Source organism: Zosterops lateralis, assembly GCF_965231275.1.
Source record: "Zosterops lateralis genome assembly, chromosome: 1".
NCBI classification, from domain to species: Eukaryota; Metazoa; Chordata; class Aves; order Passeriformes; family Zosteropidae; genus Zosterops; species Zosterops lateralis.
The window spans coordinates 106071919-106098647 of record NC_139762.1 but is presented as its reverse complement, the minus strand read 5'-3'; the positions used below and the strand labels follow the sequence as shown (position 1 = coordinate 106098647).

The following is a 26729-nucleotide window of genomic DNA, read 5'->3' as shown; positions in this document are numbered from 1 at the left end:
TATTGTCTTTGTTCACACATGCCATTTATTGAATCTAAAAAATTATGTATCATTCTAGACTGTCAGATTCTGTTTCAGCTTGGGGTGGGGAGAACTTAGAACTTTCATTAAATCTACAAGTTCTCTTCTACCCGCCAGGGAGTTTTATTGGAGAAGTTTGTAAAAGAGTTTCTTAGAAGTTTAGTCTGGGATCTCTTCTTCTGAACTGTGGATGCTACTGGATTGCATATAGAGGAGTAGTAAATAGAAGACTTAAGAGTAAATAGCTTTGCTGCAATGTTCTTGAAAAATACTTTAAAAAACCCAAACAGACACAACAATAGAAAGTCCCTATCACATAACGGCAAAAGTATTCGAGATCATTTGTAAGGAGAAAAAATATGTTCTACTAAATGAGAACATTGGGATTATCTAGTTCTGCACTGAATTTCCGTACTCCAGAGCATATTTGTCTGTCTAACTGCTGGACAAATGTCTGCGTGACATACTCTAATTTCAGGAAATGTCTTATCAACCTACTCAGGGCCTGGCTGAAGTCTGCTGGCTGTTGCCTGCTTAGGACTAAGGACAAAAACAGTGTCTCAGAGGAAAATCATCCCTAAGAAGGAGCAATCCTCTTAATGCTCCAAGTCCTTCTAAAATCTGAAGTAAAAGTGAGATTTTTGCATCTGTATCAGTCTTTGAAGTCTGATTCTTTAATATTGGAAACATGGGAAGAACATGTTCTGGGCTATAGCAGAAACAGCAAGGAAGGTTTTCCAAGGTGGATTTTATTTGGAGATCAGAACTCCAGCATTGCATTGTAAAACTCACTGCTGATTTCTGGCCTATGTAACATTTTTCACTTCAATTTGGTTAGTGTCCAAAATGAAATAAAAACTAGCAAATGAGACATCAGAGTTTTTCAGAAATGCAGAAAAACTGTACAAGCATGCATGTTTGTTTTGGAATTTCTTTTTAAAAAAACCTATCAGTTAGACTTCATGAATAATGAATAATTAACAGGATTCCCAGAGCTTGTAGAACAGCCAGCCAGCTTCAGAAGTGTTAATTTTTCTTTAATAGGAAACTGTTTTCACTCTGAGTCAACAACTGGGTCCAGCAGCACTAGTAAGCCAGTAAAAGCCAACAAAAACATGGCAAAAACATGACATTTGCTTCAAAAGGGAAAACATTACATGCATTTGCCACAATCCAGTTGGGAAGAAGTCTGGGGGAGAGATTACAAAGGGATTGATCAAAGTAATCAGTGGTGTATACGGAAGAATACTTAAGGGAAGTAGTTAGATCAAAACTGCCGTAAGATCTATTTTCAAAACAATCCTTAAGAATAAAAAGAAAATGTTTCCTGTATGCATTGTTAAGAACCCTTACATCTTAAAATCTGATCTCTCTGTGAGACTAGCAAACTTCAAAGATGTCCAGTCTCTCAAAGGGAGAAGACAAAATATTGTCCCTACCAGGTCTGAAAACATGTAGCATGCTGTTCTGGTTCTATTGGAATCAGTATAACAGATCAGCTTCAATAAGGCCTTTAGTTTGAGGAAAGTTACTTGTGCCATATACCTCTGAGAACATAAATTTTACTGGGCAGCAAAATACCCTTGGGGTGTGGTTTTTCTTTGACAATCTTGTAGCTCTGCAACTGAAAACGTGCTTCCCAAACATGTGCATCACTGCAGATGTCATTGAGTCCCAGCTTGTTTTGGCATTAGTGTTGGCAAGAGTGGATAGGAGCTGTATTTAATTTCAGCATTACTCAGAACAGAAACAGTACTTCGCAGAAAATGGCAAAATCAGAAGGCTTTTTCTTTGAAGTCCTGATATTTGACTAATCAGTATTATAGTACTGGAACACAAGTAAGGACAGAATGGGCTCTGGAGACTGGCAATTTCTGCAGCTCTCAAACCTAAGTAGACCTTGTGACATTTATCAGATTACAGTTTAATTGTTTAAGTAAAATGTGGAAAACAAATACATTTGAGAGGAAGACAGAATTGCCATTGAGTCCCACTTTAGAAACAATCCAGAAAGAGCTTTTTAAAGTCTTGACTGTATAGAAACACTTTGAAGAAAGCAGTTTCTCTAATAGAAAAGCTTAAATTCAAGGCTTTTTGGCCAAAACCAAAAACTAACCTGCAATCAGCAATTAGTCTTTGCAGTTTGCTCATATGCTCTTAGGCAGGTTCCTGGCTGGGAACTGCGACATTCTCCGCTGGTTAAAATTGCAGCGCTTCAGCAGCCTCTGAATAAACAGACTTTGACATAGCCAAATGTGGAAACAGGAGAGGGGAAGGAAGACAGCAAGGTCCATGTTGAGGGGGAAGTGTTAGTGTCTTAGGAGGGAAAGGTGGGAAGCAAGCAGTCCTTGTCCCTAGCATGTGGCTAGTTCAGCAACTGTTATTCTCGGCACTCCTGAATGATGAGTTTTTATATTAGACTCTGGGAGAAGGGTGCTGTGTGCTCTCAGCATCTCCAGATTTTCTCTTAGGCTGATTTTCTCTCAGCCTAAATGTCTGCCTCAATTGATATGATCCTGCCAAAGTAAGAGTTCTGTCTGTGTGGATGATAGTTTGGCTCTTGCTTCTACTAGTGCTTCCACTGTTTTTTTCTAAGTTATATGATCATACTCGATCTTTCCCTTCGTTGGCAGAATTTAATTATATTAATAAATAAAATATAGGGAAATACTACAACTTTGTGCTCTGAAGAATGAAATGTAGCCATTCCAAATCAGCCCTGCTAAACTTGTCCTCTTGAACTTTGATGGGAATGTCCGTAGTTGACTAACAATGAGCTCTTGTGTTCATGTGGGGAATGACTGAGGCAGTCGTATGACTTGTTCTACAAAGTCTTTGCTTTCTTCGGGTTGGGGTGTAAGAGAACAGATTACCAGGACTTTAAGTTGGTATGTATGGGGTTTGATTGTGTGTATGTGGGTCTTTCAGCCATTGTACAAAAAGAAACTGTTTTCTGTATATGGGTCTGAAAGCAAGCCAGCTGTTATGTTTGCCTTGCAAGTGTGTTTTCTCTTTTAAATATGAGGATCTTAATAAGATGTGGTACTCTGATGCTGTAGAGTCAGCTGGCTGGACTTTGGAGATGAAGACTGATGCTGTCTTGTGATACAGTAAATAACCCTTTACCTATCACCAGTGAGCTCATCTTACCTCCTTGGTTAAGTGATCACATCTTGTTTTGCTTTTCAGTAGTTGCAGTAGCAGTAGTTTGAGTCACTTTCACTTTCTAACTGTGCTGGGTTTAGATCTGATAGATCTCTGAAGCCGGGTAACTGACAGGCTTCTGATGGCACAGAGAGAGGGAAAACCTGAGCAAGAAGCAATGGCTGAAGTAAAGCATGACCTATTTTGGATCAGTCCTCTGTTCCCTGGGATGAGCCAAGACTGTGACAAAGTCTACAGGAGCTAGTTTATTCCAGCAAATGAAGAGTTAGGACGCAAGACTTTAGCATATGTTTATATAGCAGACAGATTTGTCACAAGTCCCTTGTGCTTGATGGTGCTGGGGAGTAGTGAGTCAGCAAGAGGTTCTTTGTAGAAGGGCCTGTGTGTAAACAGATCAGAACTCTGAAAGTTTTGTGTAAAATATTTACATGCTTTAGGAATCTGGGGATGTGTTCATGAAATTGATTGCATCTGTTTGGGAGCACTTTGTTGTTTCAATGTGAGCTGTCACACAGTTTTTTGATGTGCCATTAGGGGTATTGGTAAATCAGTCATTCCTTTATCTAGTGCCTCAAATACCTGAGGCATACTTGCACAGAGACATTCTGAAACTAGAACTGTTCCTGCTTTTTGGGGGTGGAAGGTCAAGAGAAAAGCAGGATTATACATATTCATATCATACACTAATGTGTGCTTAGTGGGAGCTAAGTCCCATGAGTAGAGGTAAAAATCAATCCTTTTCTAAAATTTGTTTTCTTTCTGGGAAGCATCCTGCCTTGAAGTTCAAGTATGGTTAAAACTATGAGAATTTTTGGAGTGAGTTCTCTTTGAGAGTAACCGGTTTCAGTTTCCACTTCAGTAGCAGCTTAAGCAGCAATTTGGTACTATTCCAGGTAGCAGAGAGTCTTAACAGCACTTTTCATAGAAGTCTATCCTGTAGAACTAGTGCTGCAGTAGCATGCTTTGAAATTAGCTAGCAATATATGTAGAACTGTTTTGTTTCTAAACAAATACACCTTGAGGAAAATACTCAGTCTTTACATTTCTTCCATTGCTCAAGACACAGAGGCAGGCCTGGCTCTTTATAAAACTTTTTAGTTCTCATTCTACATTAACAGATTTACTCAGCACTAGTTCAAACTGGACATCACAAAGGACTGGCTTATGCAAGAAGGCACTAGCAATAGAGACTGTATTGTACTAACAGCAAAACTGCAACTGTATGATCTTGTTAGAATAGACAAACTGTGTACATATCAAACTCTGCATCGAGGTTGTGGTTTCCACTCTTTGCCTCAGATCTTTTCATAGGGGTTTTCATTTAGTATGAAAATCACAAAAGAAGGGACAGAATTCTCACTTCGGATCCCCAGTGCTTTCTGTGATGCAGTGCTTTGTAAGTTCTGTCTTTCAGGATAGTATGGCTTGTTGGAGTAGCTGACCCTGGAAACTATCAGCTTCATATGAATAGCAAACTATTTGCAAAAATAGCAAAAAATAGTGAAACAAATGGCAGGTTTGATTTGCTTTATTACAGAAAGCATCAGGAGATGTTCACATAAAAATGCCAGTTCCACTATGGCAGTGTTTTTCTAATTCCTTGGTTATCTGTTAATTCCCAGCCAGGTGTTAGATTAGCCTCTCCTTTCTTACTGAAAACTTGCACCTCATTTCTGTGCTGTGTGGCCAATGTCCCATAAGAAATCACATTTTTGGGAGGATGGTATTTCTGTGGCAGTTGGACAAAGCCATTAATTTTGAAAACCAAACCCTCCGTTCTGAGTCGTCAGAGATGTTAGTGAGGCGGTGTCACGGGCAGCCCTCCCGTGCTCAGCTTACTGCAGAGCAGGGTTGGTACGCAGTGTTCTGACATTCCAGCAGAGTCTGCCTTCAGATCCCCTCGTGGTTTCTTTGTGAAAGAAAAGGTACTTCCTTTCAGCACACCTCTGAAGTCTGCTTGTTTTGGGCAGTCATTCCTAACACTGAAGTTGAGTGCTTGAAAATAAAATTCAACTTAATCACACTGTGGTGCTGTGAAGTCTGTCCTTTTTCTCTCAGTCCAGGAGAAACAGAATATAAGGTATGCTGTCTTTTAATTTACTGTTCTAACGTTGAAAGCATGTAGCACTGTGTGTTATTGAAGTGTCTGTATTTATTCTGTGCCCTGCTCGCTATAAGTTGGGTTTAGTGTTTATTTGCAGCTGCAATAGCATGTTGCTGAGTTGATCTTTTATTAGCTAAGCATAGAGTGGTGTGATCCTTTCCTACCCTACAGAAGTGCCACTGTTGTTGTGCATTAATTTAAATTAAAAGCATCCAGCACCAAACAAAGCAAGTATTTTGTGTATTGTACTAAGATGTCTTCAGGATGGACAGAGAGGCCTTGGTTACAGGCTGTGCTGATATAGTTTAAGACTTCAGCCTTTAAAAAAGAAAAAAAGGGATAAAAAAAGAGAAAAATGAGTGGTTTGGTGCTTGTTACTGGTCTCCCACCTACCTAAGGAAAACTGAGAGTGCAGAATGGAGTAGCACTGGTGTTTGTTACATACAGAAAACTTTTTTGATATTTTGGAATAAACATGTGAAGTTTCTGCTAGTAGTACACAATGAATAAGTTAACTTTTAAACCATGCTCTTGTTCTTAGCAATATTTCACATAAAATGGAAAGGCAATAGGAGTATCTGCAAATAGTTTGTTACTTTCCTTTAACAAAAGAAAGAGAAGTCTGATTGCCAAAATAACTCACTTCTACTATTTAAACTCACAATGTAATGTTCACAGCACCGAATGTTACAGTAGCATTTACAGGAATGTTATAGGAAGCTGTTGGAAGCAGATTTCCCTTCAATTAAATCAAAAGTGAAACTAGTTACCAGACCGTGGATATCAAACATCTTCAGCTGGAGAAGTATGTTTTTAAAAGTGGATTGTTGAACTGACCTAGATATGCTGACAGAGAACCACCAAGACTTCAGTCTGAGGTTATAGCTGTGTCTATAGCTGTAAGGATAATGATGGAGTGATTATTTACTTCTGTGAGACAAGGGTAGATAGTTTCCATCAGAAATAGTAATTCTGAAGTTTGACTGTAATCCCATTCTCTTTAGAGGTGGAAGCAAGACTGATCTAAAGTGTCACTGTCTAATGGTGTGAGTGCAAGCCCAGCTTTATTGATAGGTATTTGCTGTAGTGCAGAACAACTCCTGACAAGGATAAGGTAGGAGGCCTGGGCATTGGGAACTCAGCTGGCCTCATGCTGGGTTCACTTTTTGTGTAAAGCTCAGAGGATGCTTGTAATGCTGCTGGTAGCACTGGCCTTGTGGACACCAGTGACAGGGATTAAATAGGTGGCAGCCATTCCATAGTTGGAAGGTGAGGAGCTGAACCCAGTACGATTTGCCATGCTCAGCTTTCTCAGCTCAGGCTGTACCATGAAATGTACAGAAACCACGGCTGTATTACAAGCTGTGCCTTTCTCAGATTGTCAATAAAATGATTCTTCCAATAATTCCTCATGCTCAGACTGGATTTCCAGAACTGTGTACATAGGTATCTGCATAATTTTGGTGTGATATTTACTACATTACATAAATATTTATGTCAGTTCATAAAATGATTTAGTTCACAAAATCGGGTGATACTTCACTGAAAAATAGTGGTCTCTGCATCCGGTTTAATAGACTAAAATGCTTCCCAACATTGTTGTTTTGTGCTCTTCTTCCTGCTTATTACATAAATCCTACACTCTTTGTGTTAATAGCAAATTTTAAAACTAGTCTGGAAGTTCTTTCTGTAATCTTGCAGATTTTTTTTTTTTTTTTTTGTTGGAACACTGAAGAAAGACACAGTAGGAAAGAAATAACTTGCAAAAGGGATGAAGCCGAAATGCCATCTCCAAAAACGGTGGTGGATGGAGTAGCAAGGTAGATGGACTAATTCACCTCAGAATCCTGTTCATTGACCGCATCTTGAGAATGAGAAATGGAGCATGGCAAAACTATGCATAATAGCAATCTGCTGCTTACATTTTTGGGAAAACCTATCACTCAGTTGGTCAGTTACATTGTTCAATAAACTTACACTCTGAAGGCAGCACTGATCTGCCTGCAATGTTTCATGTTAAAGTGGGAAGAGAGTGGGTGATTGTGAGAAAACAAAACACTCTTCCTTTACATTCAATTTACTGCAAGTAGGTTTTAGGAGGTGTACTTCATCACCTTGACTTTTATTATTGACGAAATGGAGGTATCTCTTAAAGCTGCTTTGTGTTAAAAACAAGCTAACAAACTGCTTATTTCAGGCAAGGTTTTTTTCTCCTGTATTGTTGAGTATGTCAGGGTTGTGCCAGCTTTATCTCTCCCAGTATTGCTTCTCTACAGGCAAAAATCAATCAAATAAGGTTAGTAGAACCCCTGTTAAAATCCTTTTTCATTCTCGTGTTGATACTGTGAAACTGTTTTGGTGCTTAAGGATGTGGTGGTATTGCAGTGTTTCCTGACAACAACCCTCAAGGAAGAACCAGGGTAGAGGTGCCAGGCTGTAGAGATTGGTAGGGCAATCTCTGGACTCTGTCTTAATGTGTGTGTCCATCCCATAAGCTCCATACTGTTGACAAAAATGTTATATTATAACTTTTTATCTCAAGCCCCCAAATATTGATTAAGGTTACTTTAAAACCAGGTTATTCAGTTATGAATGAACATCCCAACAGTTGCAAGCAACAAACTGAAGTGGATTTTCTTTATTCCTTAGCTTCTAGCTAGCATTGTGCTGCTTATGGAACAGATGAAAAGCTTTGGGGTTTCGTTACCTACTGGTGTGTTAATTGGTTACATACTGGTGTATAATTGCTGTACTAGTAAGTGTCTGACAACCAGGAGGTCTGGGAGTAACAGAAAAGCAAAACTTACTGTAAATCTGGAACTTGATTTTACAAAAAGGGTATTTATTTCTAGTACACCTTCTGCAATTCTGAATAGCTCTACATTATGATAGGACAGAGGAACCTTAAAGTCAAGAAAATACCTTTTTGGAGCAGGCATGGTCTTAGGCCTGTATGTGTTGTTTCTTTAGTCACACAACTGTGACTAAAGGATGGTAAAAAGGTCCATCTGGTTTTGATTTTCCTTCAATTCACTGGAAGTTTTAGATAAAGATTTAACTAGCTCCAGTCACTTACCAAACCAAAGCATTAGAGCATAATGTTGTCTAATTCAATCCTGCAAAAACAGTATTATTGCAAATAGCATTTTCATAACTGGTTTTACTTTGCTGTTTAATGAAAAGTACCATTTTATTTTCAGTCCTCTATCCTGTCTGTATCAGAAGAGTAAAATACTGATGCTGTTTCTCTAAGCGGGTGGTTCTGTAACTATTTGACAGCATACCAAATGTATTTAGCAGAAACTGCCTAATAACAGATCTTTTGCAGTGGCATGTCTGATTTGTATGAAACATTGCAATAATTGGCTTCATTGGTACTGTCAGAGTGAACTTTAAATGAAAGTGACAGTAACTAGTCCAGACTTTTTTCATTTTGTTCAGAGTAAAACTGTTAGACAGTAAGTGACTTACTGGTTTTTCTGCTTTTAATTAGCAACCCAATTTTATACTCTTTTAATTATCATTTAATTGGATTCTCCCCTTACACTCAGAGCCTGGCAGCCAAAACAGCTGATTTAGTATTTGGCACAACTGAGGGGGTGAAAATTTCTTCTATAAATCTTTCTCTAGAGAATATGTTTCCACCAGCATATAAGCTCTTCTCTGGAAGTGGCAAATCTCTTTTACTTTCTCCTTACTAGCCTCTTTTGCGCCCAGCTCTGAATCCACTATTTGAGAAGTGGTTATAACTGAGGGGGCTGAAGCCTCCGAAGTAAAGCTTTAATGTAAACCGTAACCAGAGAGGATATACAAACAGTTCTTAAATTAGATTCAAAAAAGTAATGCTGGTATATGTGTAAGTTGTCCCTGTAACTGTTCCAAGAGATTAATTGTCATGTCCTTGCATGTTCTTAGTGGAAGGGGAGTTAGTGTTGTAAACTGACCTTTAAGAGTAAACTGGAGGACAGGGCAGGGTTTGGGGATGCTTTTAAAAAGGGACTGGAAGGGAGAAAGGGTTGACTGGAAGGGAAAAATTCAATGGTTTAGGGCTGAAGGAGAGGTAGCACACTAAAGCCTTGCTGGGCTGGGAGAAGTGGTCATTTCTGAGCCTTCAGTTACAGCCCTCTCCCCTCTGCTGGCAGACAGAGAAGGCAGGGAAGCACCAGTAAAAAAAAAAAGAAAAAAAAATTAGGAAGGACATGTTGCTTTCCCATTACTAGTACTGAACTCAAAACATGGGTAACATTATCTGGTCTGGAACCCATTGCATGTGTGGGGTTTAAAAAAGGTCCACCATCTGGTGGCTGGGCTTCTCTTTTTGTTAACTTCTGGCTCCTCACTTCAGGGAGTTCAGAGGGAAGGCTGTTTATATCAACGTTAAGTCAGTTACTGGAGGAATCTCTTTCTGAACCTCTTCCTGTAATCTTCAGGGTTAAATGTTTTCAGCTCATAGTTCAGTTGCAGTTATTTGTAGCTGGCATTCACATTTGCTCTGTAATTCAATTTAGATGATGCTGCTTGGCCTAAATTGGAGCAGACTAGTAGAAGGAGCTTGGTGCATGTAGAAACTGATCACTGACTCTGTAGTTAAGGTCATCCAAGTAAAAGCATAAATATTTCCCCTCAGTTTTAAGGTATAGTCATCTGGCTTGAATTCACTTATGAAATTGTGATTGATACTGTCAGATCTTACGTGTCAGATTCTTCAGCTACTAAAAATGCTGACTAACAACCTGATTGTCATCACACAAGTACTGTAATATTCTCATTAATCCATGTGGTTTCAGTTCCAGCTGTTTGCTAGTTATTTATTCATTAGAGTCTATTTTCTGAATAGCTTCCAGCTACACATTCTTCAGAGAGATGAGATTTTATTCATACATGTATCTACTTATAGGTGAGGAATTTGAAACTGGAGCATGAGCAGGAGAAAAACAAGATCTTGTCAGAAGCATTAGAGACACTCGCTACTGAACACCATGAACTAGAGCAGTCTCTGGTTAAGGGATCTCCTCCTCTCAGCATCCTCAGTGAAGAGCAGTTCTATGATGCTGTTTCAGGTAAGTGATGATGTCCAGAACGTGAGCGAGTAGAATGTGTGTAGTGAATGCCTTGGGGACAGGTGGGGTGGGGGAAGAAGGTGGGAGCAGTCTCACTTCAAGTGAAATCTCTGCCTTTCTAACATGGACCTAATTTTAGGAGTATGCTTGATGTAGTTTATGAGCAGGGCTCTAAAAATTTGCCAGAGCTCACCTGCAGGATTGTATTGCTTCACCTTAGCATGACCAAAGGTTAGAAAACCACAGGACAGAAATGAAAGGTCTCTGCTTGGGAGTCTACACTCTTGTTTTAAACAGCAAAACATAAGACTCCTATTTTGAGAGAGGTAACTGTATCTTGTACCCTTCTGACTTGCTTTGTCCATGGTGGTGTGTGCTTTTTCCTTTGTTCTGTTCTTAAGATCAGACTATAAAAATCCCTAGTTTTGAGGGATAATGATGATAAGAAAGGCTTATTCTCTTTCAATTTTGTATACCTGAAGTGTTAAACATGAAAGAAAAGGATGAATTAAAATCTGGCATGCATTTATTAAACGTCTTTTCTTTCCCGATCTGTTCTTCAGTTTAGTATCTTTCATAATTTCATATGCAGAACATGCCAATAGTGATTTTGGAAGATTCTTAGCTGCCTGATATGATTACAACATGCATTCGTATAGGGAGGCTGTACATAGTGTAGCTCAGTAGCAGCTCAGACTGGGTGATCTGGCAGCACACACCTGTCTACAACTATGAAGGATCTGGAAAAACTTGAAGGTGAACATAATCTAACCATAGCAGACGATTGGGTTGTGATGGCAAACTTCACTAGCAAGTATGGGGTTACTTTTTCTGTGAACTGAACTGTCTGATGCTTCTGACAGATGAGAAAAGCAGTGTTCCCAGACTCCTTGATAGGTGTTCTGTAGTGAGAAACTTAAGCCGTGAAAAAAGCAGGCAAAGCAAGTCTGCGCACAGGAGCACAGCAGATCAACTTTGTGAAGCAGACTTTGCTGTTTGGCACAGCAGCAAATTTATCAAGCTTTCAAGTAGAAGAGACTGAGGAACACTAAAACAGGTTCTTCCTCTGGAACCAAAGCAAGAATTCTGCTGAAAGGCTTCAGGCTCTTTTGGTTGTCAACTAGGCAGAGAATAGTTCTTTATCTGATGCTTTTGGAATGTAGTCTCTCAGGCTGGGCTTGCTTTGTGCATATGAGAAAATATTAATCTTTAAAGAACTAGTCCATACATCTCATAACTGACCTGATCTCTAAATACTGTTGAATGAAAGTGTCCAAAGCCCCCTCTCCTGTTGTCAGAGGTGGTAGTTTTGTCTTTGTAAGCTACAAACAAATTGTATCAAGTGGATTCATAAAATCATGAAACTTGCTGAGTGCATATGCATACAAGCATACTTTAAAAAAACCAAACGTGACTTCTTTCTTCTTTGGGAAAAATTGCTTGACATAATTCATCTTAATTGCATTTTAAATATTTTTTTGGGATAGTCTTACTTTCTTGGCTGGCCATCAATTTAATCAGACTGGTGTTAGATTGTCTTCTCTAGTTTGTTCACATTTAGTGCTTTGCAGAGATTAGGGTCCTTTCTGTCTCTGAAGAGGGCAGGGATGGGGAGGTGGCTAGAAAAAGGGAACTATGATGTATTTTCGTGACTGCTGAATACATGTTACTGCTTTCATTTTAAGCATAAAAGGAATTAGGTTTTTGTTGGTATGGTTTGAGGAGAGGGGTTTTTTTTGTTTCTGGAAATCTAAATTGCTACAGCTGTGTGCAAAGCTTTTGCTTAACTTGATTTGCAAATTGATAGCATTAAATTATATTGATTTTGGACAAATATCCACGTTCATGAATTACCTTTCCAGGTTGTATAGGAGATTAAGCAAACACCAATGTATTTTAACAGGGTGATATAACAAGTTACAATGTCTGTCAGTGGGAAAATGCCACTACTAAGAGTATTTTTTCCTTCAGGATGCCATCCATCAGGATGCCATCTTTTTCTGCTTGCAGTTCTATGAATTTTTAAATCACTGCTGTAGGAGTGAGTTTAGAAGTGAGAGTGTTGCATAAGTAGGCTTGCACTTTGTGCTGAAGAATTGTTAGTTTTGCCTTGATGGGTTGAAAGAAGATGCCACTGCTGCGTTTTGTTTTGGGTTTTTGGGGGTTTTTTTAAAAGAATTTTGTCTGTATAAAAGACATTTTTTGTTTATTCTCAACAGAAGTATCACTAATGAGACAATTCAGAGCAATTTTCAAGCAGGTTTTTGAGGAAGAGGTGTATCAAAAGGGATGTATTCACTGCAGCAACTACTTGTCCCCATTTGCCATGCTCTGGTTCACATTGTAGTACAATCAGATTGCTCCTGAATGAAGCTGAATCAGAAGATATAGTCCAGTTCCTATTGGACACTCAGTCCATGGCAGCAGAGTAAGAGCAGATCTGAAGAGAACAGCACTAGAAACGGATCTGGTTTGATTGTCAAGTCTTCAGCACCATCTGTTCCTCTTGCAAATCTGCTCCAGCCTGAGCCATGCTACCTGCTAGTGTTGGCATAGACTGAATTGTTCACTGTTGAAGTCTGTGGTGTGTGGTTCTGTTTGTAGAAATTGTGGCCAGAGTTACAGAAATATCCTCTTCCTTTTCCAAAACTGGAGTGAGGAAAATGTTTGCAATGTAGTAAGATTACTTACTGAAATTGGAGTTTGTTTTCTGAAGTTTCCTTTCTTTTTATCTTCAAGTGATATGCTGTTGTCAGTAGCTTTTCACTGTTGCAATAATTCCTAAATCCCTGGAATGAGAGAGAAATTAAAGGAAGAACCTACAGAAAATGGAAGTTATTTGTCTTACCAAAGCATGATATCCAGTGTTGAGAAGAGCAAAGTTAAGGGTGTTACTAATCTGAACTGTGATAGCCGTAGGTCAGTTGACAGCGCTTCCCAGTGTGCTGATCCTCTCATCATGGGAGGGGTGGAAATGTGTAATTAAACTTGATACCACACAGAGTGCTGCAGCTCTCACTTTCAGGATTGAATGCTTAACATGTGTCCAACTCTTCTATGTTTAAAGCAGGGTGGGGCGGAACAGGAGGGCTCTGGGGAAGGGCAGGAGCACTGAACAAGTAGCGAAATTCAAAAAGACCAATGCCATCTCCTAGAGAGCTGGAGAAGTTATTAGCTTTGATTAATACCGACCTGAGGAGCATATGAAAATGGAATAGGAATGCAGAGAACATCCACAGTCCTGAAAAATGGCTAAGCAGGTAATGAATTAAAGGGTAGAGGTACTTGATTTTTGCCTTTCAGATAAGAATCCCTTCTCATACGCAAATTGTGCATCCAGTTTGGGAAGAGTTTAGATCTGCCTTTGTTTTCCTCTTTTAAACAGGTTTTATCTGAGAGCTGGGGGTTTTCAACAAACAGAATTTTTGTGTGTGTTGAGAGGGTTATGGATGGCTTTGCATAGATGCAATCTTGCAATAAAAGCAGTTATTCAGCTACAGGAATATTTAAGTATACTGAAGCTAACCTGTCATAGTACAGCTTCTGCTGGTCTCTACCACTACTGCATGCTGTGTTTTAAATAGCTCTCCTAAATGGTACAAGAAGTAGCAGACTACATCCTTTGCTTTTGCTTGTTTCCTAGTTTGTCTCCAGTAATCAGATCACTTAAAAGTAAAAATGGTGCAAAAAGCATAGAAACCTCTTGCCCTTCCTTCCATGTTCAGAGTAGTTTGTCAAGTAGCTTTTTTTGAACATGTACCAAAAATACTTCGCAGCCTCTCTGAGAACATTGCTGCCTGTCACTTCTTGCCTTGAATAGAGTTAAAAGAATGAAATCAGGCGTCTCAGAGGGATGGGAAACACCTGGTCAGAATTGAAACTCAGCAGTGCCAATGGTTAAGCACTATATTTCTCAGGTTTATTTGTTAATCAAAAACATTGGCCAAACTTTCTATCTGCATCTGAAGACTTACCAGTTGTAGCAATAGGAAATGAGGTCCCTTGAGTTAAGTTTCTGTCATTGCTTCTGCTGTTTTCCCCTGCTCTCTCATTCTTGCAAAATGTAGCTGGTGTTTGTACTGTTACTCTTTCAGGTTTCATGAGCTAGAGAGCTTCCTAGTCAGCCTGGTCTTGTCTCAGAGATCACTTTAAAATATTGGCTTCTGAACAGGGATTCTTATTCCTTCTCCCTCCTCCTCAGCCCACAACTCCTTAAGTTCAATTAAAAAAAAAACCCTCTTTTTCTCCTAGTCATCTGTTTGACAGCTGCTCTGTAGAAACTTGTGAATATAAATCTTTTTTTGCAGTGACGGGGGAGTATGCAAATCTTAATTCAGAAAAGAGTTCGCTGCAAGTGCACAGGGAAAAGCTCAGTTTGAGTTGCCTGTTGATTTGTGCTCACAATACAATACTAGGCTTGTTCACTCTGACACTAACTAACTCTCAAGGCTTGCAAAGTTCATGGGGTTAGAGGAGGTAGCTGAGGTTAAGGGGTTGGAGACTGAGATCTTTGATGGCAGGAGCTGTTGTAGATGTACTTTCTCTGTTTCTCAGGAAAGTGGGTGAGGTTTCTCTAGGGAGCAATTTCTTAAAACAGTTATGTTTCATTCTTCTACTGTTTCTTCTTGTATTGCATGGTCTTCTTGCATGAGGTAAGTCAGGTTCCCTGGGGAAGGCTGTCTGGTCAGTGTCTGCAGTTCTGGAGATGTTTGCAGGTGCAGAGCTCAGTCCAGAAGAATCATCTCTTGGCACTATAAGGCTAGCATAAAGAGAACTGAACGTGTGACATATTTAAAAATCTTTGTTATACCAAGAAGCATATCCAAGAGTGATAGGCAGTTCTGGTGAACCTTATCTGCCCTTGCATTTCTCCTCTGGAGTTCTGGGTCTGTTGCAGAAACTCAGATTGAAGGAATTTGCATGCTATGACTCTTGTCTGAAAGCAAGACAGTCCTGGATGGTACAAGAGAAGAAAAGACCCTATAGGAGCCAGACTTTCCTTTATGTTACTGGGTTGGCTTCATGCTTTTCTTGGCACGATAACTGTTGGCACAGTTGGGCAGCTCTTTCAAAAGAGAGGTGGAATACATACCTCAAGGGGATTTATAGCTTGTTGTGTGGTCAGGAAGCTGATGCCCAAGCTGTGTTACACCCCTACAGTGTCTCTTCCTCTGCAGTATTTGGATATGCAGGAAACCATGTTTTCCTGGGTAGCTGGGTTTAGAATCTCTGGACAAATCTGTATTTTATGTAACAAAGTTGTCCCAAGAAAAAATGCTTTTCCTTACCCTACTTGTTAAATATAGTACCCACCAAACTAATGCTTTGATATGTTATATCATAACTTGGCACAGAACTAGACTGACAAATTTGGGGAGAATTGTGAGAAGATTCTCTGGAGTGCCAGTCCACTTCTTTAACATATCCTCAGCACCAGCTGGCAGTTCTTTTCATTCCCTAGCAACTGGCTTAATTTCAGTACTGTCTTGATGAGGATAGGCATGGATGTTTTAAATGAAAGGAAAGATCTCCTTATGCTTCTAGATCTCTCTTTCTAGAAAGGTTGGAGACATTGTGACACAGCCATCCATTTATCAGGATTCTGTCCTTTTCCTGACCCTTATGAAATCTGAATGGTAGAAAGTTCTCCTATCACTATATCTATCTATCTATCTATCTATCTATCTATCTATATATATATATGTATACCCTTCAGCAAAGCAATGTTACAATTTACATGTTCTGGAGAAGTTACTGGCATAGCTTTTTAAAGACAAAACAAGAAAGCACCTGGCAGTAGACAGCTGTGAGCAAGATATTCTTTTGGACTGGCTGCTATTTCAGCAGATTTTGATTACTGGATTTGAATTAGAATGAGTGTATGAGAGAATGGCTAATTTTGAAATTATTTCTCTGGGGTTTTGCAGCCAAGAGTAACAGCATATGCTGGAAGCAGTACATGGCAGGAATAATGTCTACTGTAGATTGGGTCTGCGTTTTTCAGAAGCAGTGAGGCTTGCATTAAACTGTTTATCATTCAGTGTGGTACCTGGTTTCTGCTAGAGAATTTTTCAAATTAGGTAGAAGTTGATGTCTTGAGTTGTTCCCTCACTTCCTGGAACTTGCAATTGGATAGTCCTTTGACAATCTTGTCAGGTTTGAAAGAAAACCTAACACAAAAATACAGCCTTTGCTAGGAAATTTGTACCTTCTGATGTGGGGCAAGACTGTCTCTTCTCTAGATCTGGACAAGCACTACCTGACCAAAACACTGGTTGGAAAGAAGGTGTTGTTGTTGATGTTGGGATTAGTTTGAGATGTGATATGGATTGTACTATTAACCTATCTTCCACAGTACGAAGTTTATCTTGTTGATTGGTGAGCTTATCACTTAGACTTTGCTGGGACCTACGTCATTCGTGTTAATCATATGATGCATCCTCCTGTTCTTTGATACTTGTTCAGTGAGTTGGGAAGTGAAGGCTGGTGAACAGCACTGAGAGTCTTAAGAACTTAGACTTAACTGAAGAAGGAGTCATTACTCAAGGTACCTGTTTGTTTGGTAGGGTACTGGCATCTCTATGTCACTGGCACTTGTCCTAAGAAAGGTCTAGTAGTTTCAGTTTAATAAATATGCCAGATTTTGGCTCAGTTTGATAGAGGATTCTTAATGTATTGCTTATTGTGCAATTTCTTTATATCTAGATGCTGGGGCTGCAGCATTCTCTGGCAGCACTAGTTACTTACCAAATGGATTCTGTCATCAGGACACAGTAGGCTACTTAGGTTTCAGTTTTGTACAAGGCGGGGAGATCTGTTAGTGACTGAAGTCCAGCACAGGCAGTAGATTCATTAACATGCACCTGCTCTTTTGCAGATTCGGAATCTGAAAAATCATTAAGTGGGTTTGAAACAACGGCAGCCTACTCGTTAGAGGACAGCATGGATACAAAAGATACAATAACTGCAAGTATGTCTGAAGAAAAGGTGTGTGGCAGTGGGGAGTCGCTGTCAAACGGAATCAAAAAGCACAGGTAGGATGTTGTCCATTCTTAAAGTTTTATGATGTGCATTAATCGTAAGAGACAACAGGAATCTCTGAAAAGCTAACAGAAAATTTTTAAAACTTTGCTAGGGGTGATTGGCAAGTTATTGGTTGTGTTATGATTTTATAAAGACTGTTTCTCCAAGGCTGGTGTGCCCCTTCGCATCTTGATGATGCAATCTAAATAACTAAAAACAAAATATAATGTGCTGTTTAAAAATGGACACACTTGTTTTTTATTAGATCTTATTGAAATCTATGTGGATTTTAATTCCTTCATTTATCTTTAATGACCTATACCTCCTATTGCCTCTTTAATTTCGAGTTATTTGATCCTTGTGTTGGTATCAGGAATGAATGAAAAATATTGCTAGCCTGGCATCAGCAACTCAAATGTGAACAAAGGGAGTCTTATTCTAAAAGTCTCATCCATGTTTTATGTGCTTATTTTGTGTTGTCAAATGATCCATTTTTGTTTGTTTCCTTGCTGATAAAGGAGGACAATAGGTCTGGAGTTAATGAGATGTAACAGACACCACTATTCTCCAGTTTCAGTGAAAGGGCAATATAACATTTGTGCTACAGATAAAGCCAGACTTCAGTATGTTTCAGAGACTATTCTGGAAGTGTTTTGGACGTACAGGATGATGATGGGGACACCACATTTCTGTAAAAACAGGAAAATAATGTTTAATTTTACAGAAAGAAGCTAGAAAGGCTTTAGTTACTTGGTATGTTAAATAGGTAAATTGCTCTAATTGTTGAAGTGAGTTGGTAGCATCAGACCTAATGTTTCAAGGGTCAACCTGTGTGTGTCTCATACTAGAAAACGACTGAAGCAAATGAGGGCTTGGGTGGAGTAATAGGTGTTTTGGGGAGATAACATAAAGCAGCTGACTAAGTGTATTGCTTTGCTCTTGTGCTGGTAGCAAGATGGTATTTATGGCCTTGGCCAAGTGCCTTCCCTAATTAGAGCAGGAAGTTCAGGAGGGGGGAGGAAGCAGTAGGTGAAGGTGGACGTCTGAATTGCCTTCACTGTTTTGGAAACAGTGAGGAGAGAGGATGTAGTACATAATCAACATGAAAATGATGGCGCATGTTGACTTGCATTGTATTGAGGAGTTTTAACAGGAATTACTCTTCCATTTACTATAAAAAAGGAGTTACTTGGCAACTTCTTGTAATGCTACACAGTGCTGCAGGGAGCAGGTGACTGGAGGAGCATTTCAGAGCTCCTGATTTTATAAAGAAGAATGAGAAGTAATAAGCAAATACATCTGCCTCAGTTGTTTCTCTGAACCACCTGTCTTCTAGTAGTAAAGAGAGCATAGGGTGCTGGAGTAAAATGGGTGCATAAATTGGCTAATAATTTGCTGCTAAAGAAAAGTGGAACCTTTTTTAAATCTATTTTGCATTTAGATAAGAATGTATTGCCATATTTCATGTGACTAAATGGCTGTAGAATATATGGCTGTATTTTATGGGGTTAAACTTTAAATTTGAAGTTTAAATTTAAACAATTTAAACTTTATCTCCAAGAGAACCTTCTCAAGGGATGGGAGATGTGTGGTATTTTTAGCCTCTTTTCTGAGGCTGTTTGGTAGTAGCCACATTTGGCCTGGTACAGCATCTGTTTCGTGTGATTTCAGAACTGTGTTACCTGGCTGGAGCTACTGGCTCCAATTTGTGCCTGTTTTGTCTGGGGGCTGGTTCTAACTGTGTGCATGTGGTCAAATAAGCACTGCCTGTGATGCCACCTGTGTTCTTTTCAGAGCAAAAATTGTAACTTCTTGGTGTTATGGAAAGTTAGGAGTTCAAAGTGTTCTGACATATCTTAATTCCATCCTTACACCCTTGAGTTTGCTTACAGCTTTTTTTAAACTTCCAGTTGTGTTAACTACATGGAAACAAGTCACTTAGAAAATAGGTCAGATTATTTTTTTTTGCTTAAAATCTTGGTACCTTCAGATGAATAGAGGATTTGCAGTTTGTCTTTAGGTTGCACATGAGATTACCTGACACTGTTTAGCAAGCAGTTTAAGTAAGATTATTTCCTGTCTTCATCTAGACAACCTGAGCTCTAAGCTGCACCTCAAATATTATTTGAGTGGTTAAGAATTTTCCACACAGAAGTGGAGGGTGGTTTTTGCTTGACAGGGGAGCATACGTGCTTTCGGTTTGGAAATGTAGGAATAAATCTGTTGGTTCCAAGGAATTAAAAGTGTTGAGAACTACATATATAGATAGATGAAGCCAGTACCACATATCATCTGCTCCTTTATTCTGGGGTGGGTTGTTTTGTTTTGTTTTTAATGTAGTTTGCATCCTGCTGATTGTTCACAGAGTGTTTTGAGAGTGGACTTAATTTTTTGTTACACTTCTTGGGAGAGGATTTGAGAGATAGAATAGTACAGTAAATAATTGGGAAACATTCAAATCACTTATTTTTAAGAGGGAATTTTTTAATCTGAGCCAAAGCTAAAAAAAAAAAGGGCAAAAAAGCCCCCCACCCCTCAAAAAATTCCAATCAAACCCCCAAAAACTCCATTGCATAAAAATGTTCTGTATTAAGTGCCAACATTTTACATCCACTTGTTACTGCTGTTTCCCTCTTGTTGCTGAGTTTTGTTGTCAGCTTTCCCTTTGGTCCCTGCACTGGAGGCCTTTCAGAATGCAAACATGTTGGTGTTCAGCTTCATGGGAACCAGGAGATTGTTTGTTCAGGTTGGCATGAAAAGCAAGCTAAACATGCCTTTTTCACTCCATGTGTCCCCTTCCCCACAAGATGCCTGTAGCAGTTGATGTGTAATAGCTCATGCTTTGGACAAGTGTTTTTGTTTAAGTAAAGGATCCTAAATACATCTCATCTGTTCTGTTGCACAGAAATTCCAGCAGATGTTTTTGTCACTTAAAGCTAAAATTAACTTCCTGAGTTGTTTTCGAAATTGACATCTGGAGGGAAATGGTTGCCTTCAAAACCCTTTTGTTTAATTACAGGCAGTATGTCAAGGTTATTAGGCCTGAAGTCTTGGCTGCCTGTCATGTCCTTACGTGTCCCTGGGATCTTCCTCAGTGGCTTAAAAAGGCTTTGTCTTTTTTCTGTATGTGTGTGTGCTAGAGGAAGGAGAGAACTGGCTCCCATAGCAGTTTGACTGATATAGGCAATAAATATGGATGAGTGGCTGAAACTGAATGCCAACTTTCAAGTGATTAAACAAATTGAACAAAAGGGCAGATTAACTTTAATGAAAATGTAAGTTTTAGTATGTAAAGAAAGCAATTCCTGTGTATACTTCAGCAAACTAAGGGTTAATGTGTTAGACGTGCAGAAGGGCTTACTTGAGCACAAATATCCACTCTGCTGACTGTCTGCATTAAAGGATACACAGGAAAAACAAGTTAACATTGTAAGTGAAGGTAAGACTGAATAGTTGGTGGACACTGTCCTCTCCTGGACATTTGTATCAAAACATCCACAGAAGTATTTTATACTTAATATTATTCAGGATGATCTGTTTCACGAAACATTTTTGTCTCATTGAAAAGTCAAAATAGAGAGTCAGTGGTGGTATGTTGGTAAATTAAAACAAATCCTCCTACTCACTCATCCTCTGCAGGGGAGCTGATTGGGCTTGTAGCTACTTGCTAACACAATAGTTTGCTACCATGAGGACATCAGATACATGACTGGGGTTTTGATGGGGTGGGGCTTGTTTGATTTTAAGGAACAATTTTTAGTTATGTTCTTCCTGAAAACTAAAGCATCAGCCCTGGTAAAGGTATTCCAGTGGCAGGTAAGTAGGGGAGGTAACACAGCAAGTAGGGCTACTGAAACAAACAGTAATTTTTTTTCTCTAGGCAGTGTTTCTGCTTATCGAAAAGGTGGGGTGGAGAAGGAAGCATGTTCACACTCTCTGGAAAAGATTGCTTTAGCTACCTTGAGCAGAGGCAAGACAACCTTGGTTAGGAGGGCAACACAATAATTTAGAGTTAACTAAACTTTGAAACTTCAATAGTTCATGCAGTTTGAGTGAGCTCTAGGTAATCTTTATCTCTTGATGAGAACAGAAAAATTGTGAATTTTGGTCATTGGCAATAGCTTTGTGGTCCAAAAATGGATTTGTATTGTGGACAAAGGACTTTGAGCAATATTTATGCCTTTCTAGAAGTAAATTGGATTAGCAGTTGAGCTGCTCAGTAGCCGTAAGAAAACTGAAGAAACTCTTGTACTTGATTTCCCATAAGGCTGAGAAATGCACACTGTGTTCTCAGCCTAAATGCTGGTGCTTGAAAGGATGCTTATGACTTGTTTCAGGATATGTCAGCCCCCTGTAGAACAGGCTGCTCTGTTTGCTCTCCTTTAATGATGCTGCTTTTTTCCATTGTTCCTAAGGCCTGGTTTTAATATAGGCCATAAATGTTGTGGCCCTTCATTGTCAGTATAAAGGTGACTGACTAGCAGAAAAACTCCAAAACAGCCCCACTGTTTAACTCAGATCTGTTCAGACCTATGTACCTATTTGGTTTGCTTCCATTTTTTCACAAAGACACAACTAAGTATCTTAATGGTGCCATTGTGAAAAATGTTCTGATGACTGCTGTAGACATTCTCTTCCTCTGGTGTTACACAAAATTAATGGTTCTGGTTTTAGAGGAATTCATGTTTCTATGCAGGTAAACAGTTTAAGTGCTTCAAAGTAGCACTGTCATTCCCTCGTGGTTTTTAATATAAAATTTAGGAAATTGTTATTTTCATAAATGGGCATTTGCCTTTCTTAGTCATGGCTAGTATTAGCAAAATTAGAAAACTTTTTTTTTTACTTCGGGTTTTTTTCCATCTTCCTTTCCACAGAACAAGCTTACCATCTCCAATGTTTTCCAGAAATGACTTCAGTATCTGGAGTATCTTAAGAAAGTGCATTGGCATGGTAGGTAATCAGAAAGCTATGATAAAAAATGGGGAGTGATTGTTTTATTTGAGGCCCAAATGAAAACTTGTTTGGGAGAAGAGGTCTTTTGGATGTGTTTTTTTCATTTGTTTTTGGGGTTGGTTTGTTTTAGTTTGTTTAATTGGATGCTTATGCTTTATTTGCTTTCACAACTTCATAAAGTAAGACTTGGTCAGAGCAATATTATTTCAGTAAAAGCATCTTCTTTTGACTTTGAGCCCTTTAAGTACTTCATGTGGGGTTTTTTAAATTTATTTTGACTGTGGAAAAAAACAAAACAACCACTTTCATTTTGCTTTTGTCCCTCCCCCTTAATATCTGAGTCTCTCCCCTTCCATGGTGTTACTGACCAGATGGCTACCACATCAGAGTTAGCTGGTTGGCACCTAATCTGCTTCCAGCTAGGTGTGAATTGAGAAGAGTTCTTCTCTCCATTAGATCCTACAATAGGCTGAAAATATTTGCTGCTGATAAACCTCTGTCAGTCCCTAACAGTAATCTATAGAAGGAAAGGTTTGTGGGTTTTGTTGCTGTTGTTTTCTCCTCCTCCCCTTGGTGTAGTTCGGAGCAGCACCAAGCAGTGAGGTGTGGAAATGCTGGGGAATGCCTGCATCAGCCCCTCCGAATCTCCTGAGTTGATGTGAAGTGTTTGAGGCTTCTCCCAGTGTCTTTCCTGGAAAAGTGTTATAAAATACAAAGAACAGTTTGAAAGCCTGCCTTGCATAAGGTGTGTGCAGGAAAAAGGGGTCTTAATTCTGCTTTGCCGCAATTTATGCAGAGAAGTTGTAGTTGTGGGAGGGCAGCAGAACTTGCAGTGGCTTTGTATAAGCATCTGCCAAGGCTCCTGGTGCCAGGTGCTGCTGTTATGGCTCAGGATGGTGCTATTTGCCTCACCCTTGGCCAGGAGTCATACTTGCACCCTTTTCATTTGCTGCTGCAGGCAGTTTAAACTGTTATGTTATGCATTCAGAGGGCATGCTTTTCAAAAATGGAGAGAGAGAACAAACAGCATCCAAACTGTAGGGCTTTCTTTAAATTCTTATTCGTTACAAACCCCGTCTTCTCGTCAGAATACAGAATCCCTCTTTTTATTCTTGTACCACTGTGTTTCACTGCCCTTTCTCATTCTCCTCCTCCCCACTTGTCCACCTGCCTCCAAAAAAAGATATGTTTAAGTAATTAGATGGTCAATATCTATTTATGGAGTAATAAATAACGTAGTCTTTAAAAGGGTTCTTTATATTTCTTTCCATTGTTTCATGTCACGTTCCTAATGCAGTAATTGATAGGAAGTTTGATGTTTGGTTTTCTTTTTGTTTTAAAAGTAGCCTTAACATCATCACAGCTCTGCTTATCAAGCTCATAAGGGTTTTGTCCTTTCAGTATTAGCAGAGCCAGGTCAAGCACCTTGCATTAGCACTAAGAGCATCATTTATTTTTGTAATAAGCCAATTACACTTGGGTTACTGCGGGTCAGTGTATCTAATCATTCAACTTCCAACACGAATTTCATTTGTGCATCAGGAGTTGTCAAAGATCACAATGCCTGTTATATTCAACGAGCCCCTGAGCTTCCTGCAGCGACTCACGGAGTACATGGAGCACACATACCTCATCCACAAAGCCAGCTCACTTTCCAGCACAACAGAGAGAATGCAGGTACGTTGGCTTGGCTAGTTCATGTGAGCTCTTGGTGAATGTTGTGGGATTTTTCTTCCTAATAGATGGTCTCATTGTAGGAGGTGCTCCTGTAACTTGCTGCATGTTGGGCTCTCTTATTCATTAACTAGTTTTGTTTATTGTCCTGGTTTTCACATGGATAGAGTTCAGTTTCTTCCTAGAAGCTGGTATGGTGCTGTATTTTGGATTTAGAATGAGAATAATGTTGGTAACACACTGATGTTTTAGTTGTGCTCAAACTGTGTTTACAGTAAATTAAAGACTTTCTGCTCCTTGTGTGCCACCCCACCAGCAAGGAGGCTGAGGTACACAAGAAGCTAGGATGGGGGCAGAGCTGGGACAGCTGGCCCCAACTGTCTAGAGGGATATTCCATACCATATGGTGTCAAGCTCAGTACATAAACTAATGGAAAGCTGTCTGGGGGCTGCTGCTCAGGCTCTGATGGGGTGGGTATCAGTCAGTGGTGGTGAGCCATTGTGCTGTGCATTACTTGTTTTGATGATTGTGATTCTTTTATCATTATTATTTTCCCTTGCCTTTACCTCAACCCACTGATATTACCTTTTTTATCCCCACAATGTAACCCCCATCTCATTTGGGTTGGAGAGGGGGGTGAGTGAGCAAATGTGTGGTGTTTATCCTGCTGGGTTAAACCACAGCAGTCCTTTATGGCACCCTAAAAGGAGCAGAGCCTGAGGGGTTGAGATAACAATGAATCTGACCAGAGCATAATAAAGCAAATTCATTATAAGCAGTTATGATATTGGTTGGATAGTCTCCAGTTGCAGTGTTGATTTATTTACTCTCAGAGCTGCTGTGAATGTTCTTGGAGTTGGGTTATGCAACATGTAACTTGCTGTATATGTTCCCTGCTGTGCTGTTTATCACCTCTGGGGGCTGGGTTAAAGTTAACATTTTGTTGTACTTTGTAACACTGTCTTATGATATGATAGAAGTCTGAGCTGGTATTTGTACTCAGTTTTGCCAGCATTTCCACACTTTGGGAGCCATCTATTGGAAACCATTTATAGTTACACCTTCTGCCTTTTCTCATCAGAGAGCCAATCCGTGCAGGAGATACCTTCCTTGCATCATCCCCTTCTCCTCTAGGCTAATTAACTATTGAGATTTTTAAATTTCATCAGGATATCAAATCCACTTGTTCCTTTGCTGCATCTCTTGAATGTGTTTCAGGTCTTGTTTATGGTAAAAGAACTATTAGTGGATAACAGCCAGAGATCTGCCCCAAGGCTGGAAAGCTGTGAGTGGCAGGGTATGTGGAATAGTATGGGTAAGCACTAGGATAGTGGGCATCTCCAACATTTTGAAATTTCACTCCTAGAGCAAGTGCAGAATCTTGAAAAATTAACAAAATGTTTGGAAAAAGTATGCTGTCACGCTGGCACTTCTAGAGTGACACAAATCACTGCAAGGTGGGGGGGCCTGGGCCAGGCCTAATTAGCCCTGTTTAATTAGTCAGTACCCCCCCTGTACACAAGAGGAAGTGTTGGAAGCAAAAGTCGGCTCATTTTGTAAGGGATGAAGGAGTCCCTTCCAAGAGGGAGCAGGAGAAAGATGTAGACAAGATAGACAACTCTGAAGCAGGGCTGTCATGAGAGAACAGGAGGAAGAGGAGAGGTAGCTGCTGACTGGGGAGGAGGAAGATGAAGAATTCATAAATGAGGCAGTACCCACCCTAACCCTGTCCTTGAATGAGTTGTGAGATGCATAAAAAGATTTTGGCTGTCATCCAGGTGAACACCTTATCACCAGCCTGCTCCAGTGCTGGGGTAACAATAGAGCCAGTTGTCTGGAATTGGAGGGTAAGGAAGCCAAGCAGGTAGGATTCCTTTCTAGGAAAGGGGGCAGTGACAGAATGATTGGAAAAGAGACACAAGTCATCGTGGAGGTGACTCATGTCAGGTGTGAAGGAAAGATATTCCTTCAAGGGAGATGTTATATGTCACCCAGACAAGTGGAGCACCTTGGAGAAAGGTATCAGTACCTGAGGGAAGTAGTCCTGCTGGAGGTGATTTAGGATGACCTGGATGACAAGCAGCTATCCAGAGATGCACATTAAGTCAGGTGCAGGTGACCCAGGTTGTGGAAGTTTGTACAGAACCAGAACTGTCACAGTTTAGGCCAGCAGGCAGCTACAATAGCAGACAGCCACTCGCTCACCCTAATTCCCCCCACCTCCTCCATGGGGTAGGGAATAGAACTGGAGAGTGGGGGCAAGGAGAAGAAATTCTGTACATTTGAATGTACAAAACAAGTGATGCACAGTGCAGTTACTCTGCCCACTGACCAATGTCCAGGCAGTTTCCAAGCAGCAGCAGGCCCTGGCCAGGTTTCTTTCCCTCCTTAGGTTATTTATATACTGAGCATGATGTCATATGGCATGGAACATCCCCTTGGTCAATGTGTCAGCTCTCCCAGCTGTGTCCCTTCACAACTTCTTGTTCCCCCCAGCTTGGTGGGGTGGTATAAGAAGTTGAAAAGTCCTTGACTTTATTGCAAGACATCGCTTAGCAACAACTAAAACATCAGTGAGTTATCAGCATTATTCTCATTCTAAATCCAAAACAGCACTGTACCAGCTACTAGGGAGAAAATTAGCTCTATCCCAGCAGAAACCAGGACACCTGTCTAATAAAATATTTTGATAATCTGTAACACCATGGCTACTGTTGATTAACTCTGT

At 39.8% G+C, this 26729-nt stretch overlaps 1 protein-coding gene across 5 annotated transcripts in view; it reads left to right on the top strand.

The window, feature by feature from the left end:
- OSBPL1A (oxysterol binding protein like 1A) overlaps nucleotides 1–26729 on the top strand; it is a 75758-nt gene that overhangs the window by 36011 nt on the left and 13018 nt on the right. For 3 of the 5 annotated variants that reach the window (XM_083869604.1, XM_083869607.1, XM_083869605.1), the window contains 4 exons: nucleotides 10188–10350; nucleotides 17228–17384; nucleotides 22248–22323; nucleotides 23869–24003. In XM_083869604.1, coding sequence (XP_083725730.1) covers nucleotides 10188–10350; nucleotides 17228–17384; nucleotides 22248–22323; nucleotides 23869–24003 — 531 coding nt within the window. Of the gene's footprint in view, nucleotides 1–2885; nucleotides 2910–10187; nucleotides 10351–13506; nucleotides 13611–17227; nucleotides 17385–22247; nucleotides 22324–23868; nucleotides 24004–26729 lie in introns of those variants that run through there. The other 2 variants (XM_083869608.1, XM_083869606.1) reach the window with 2 other exon arrangements.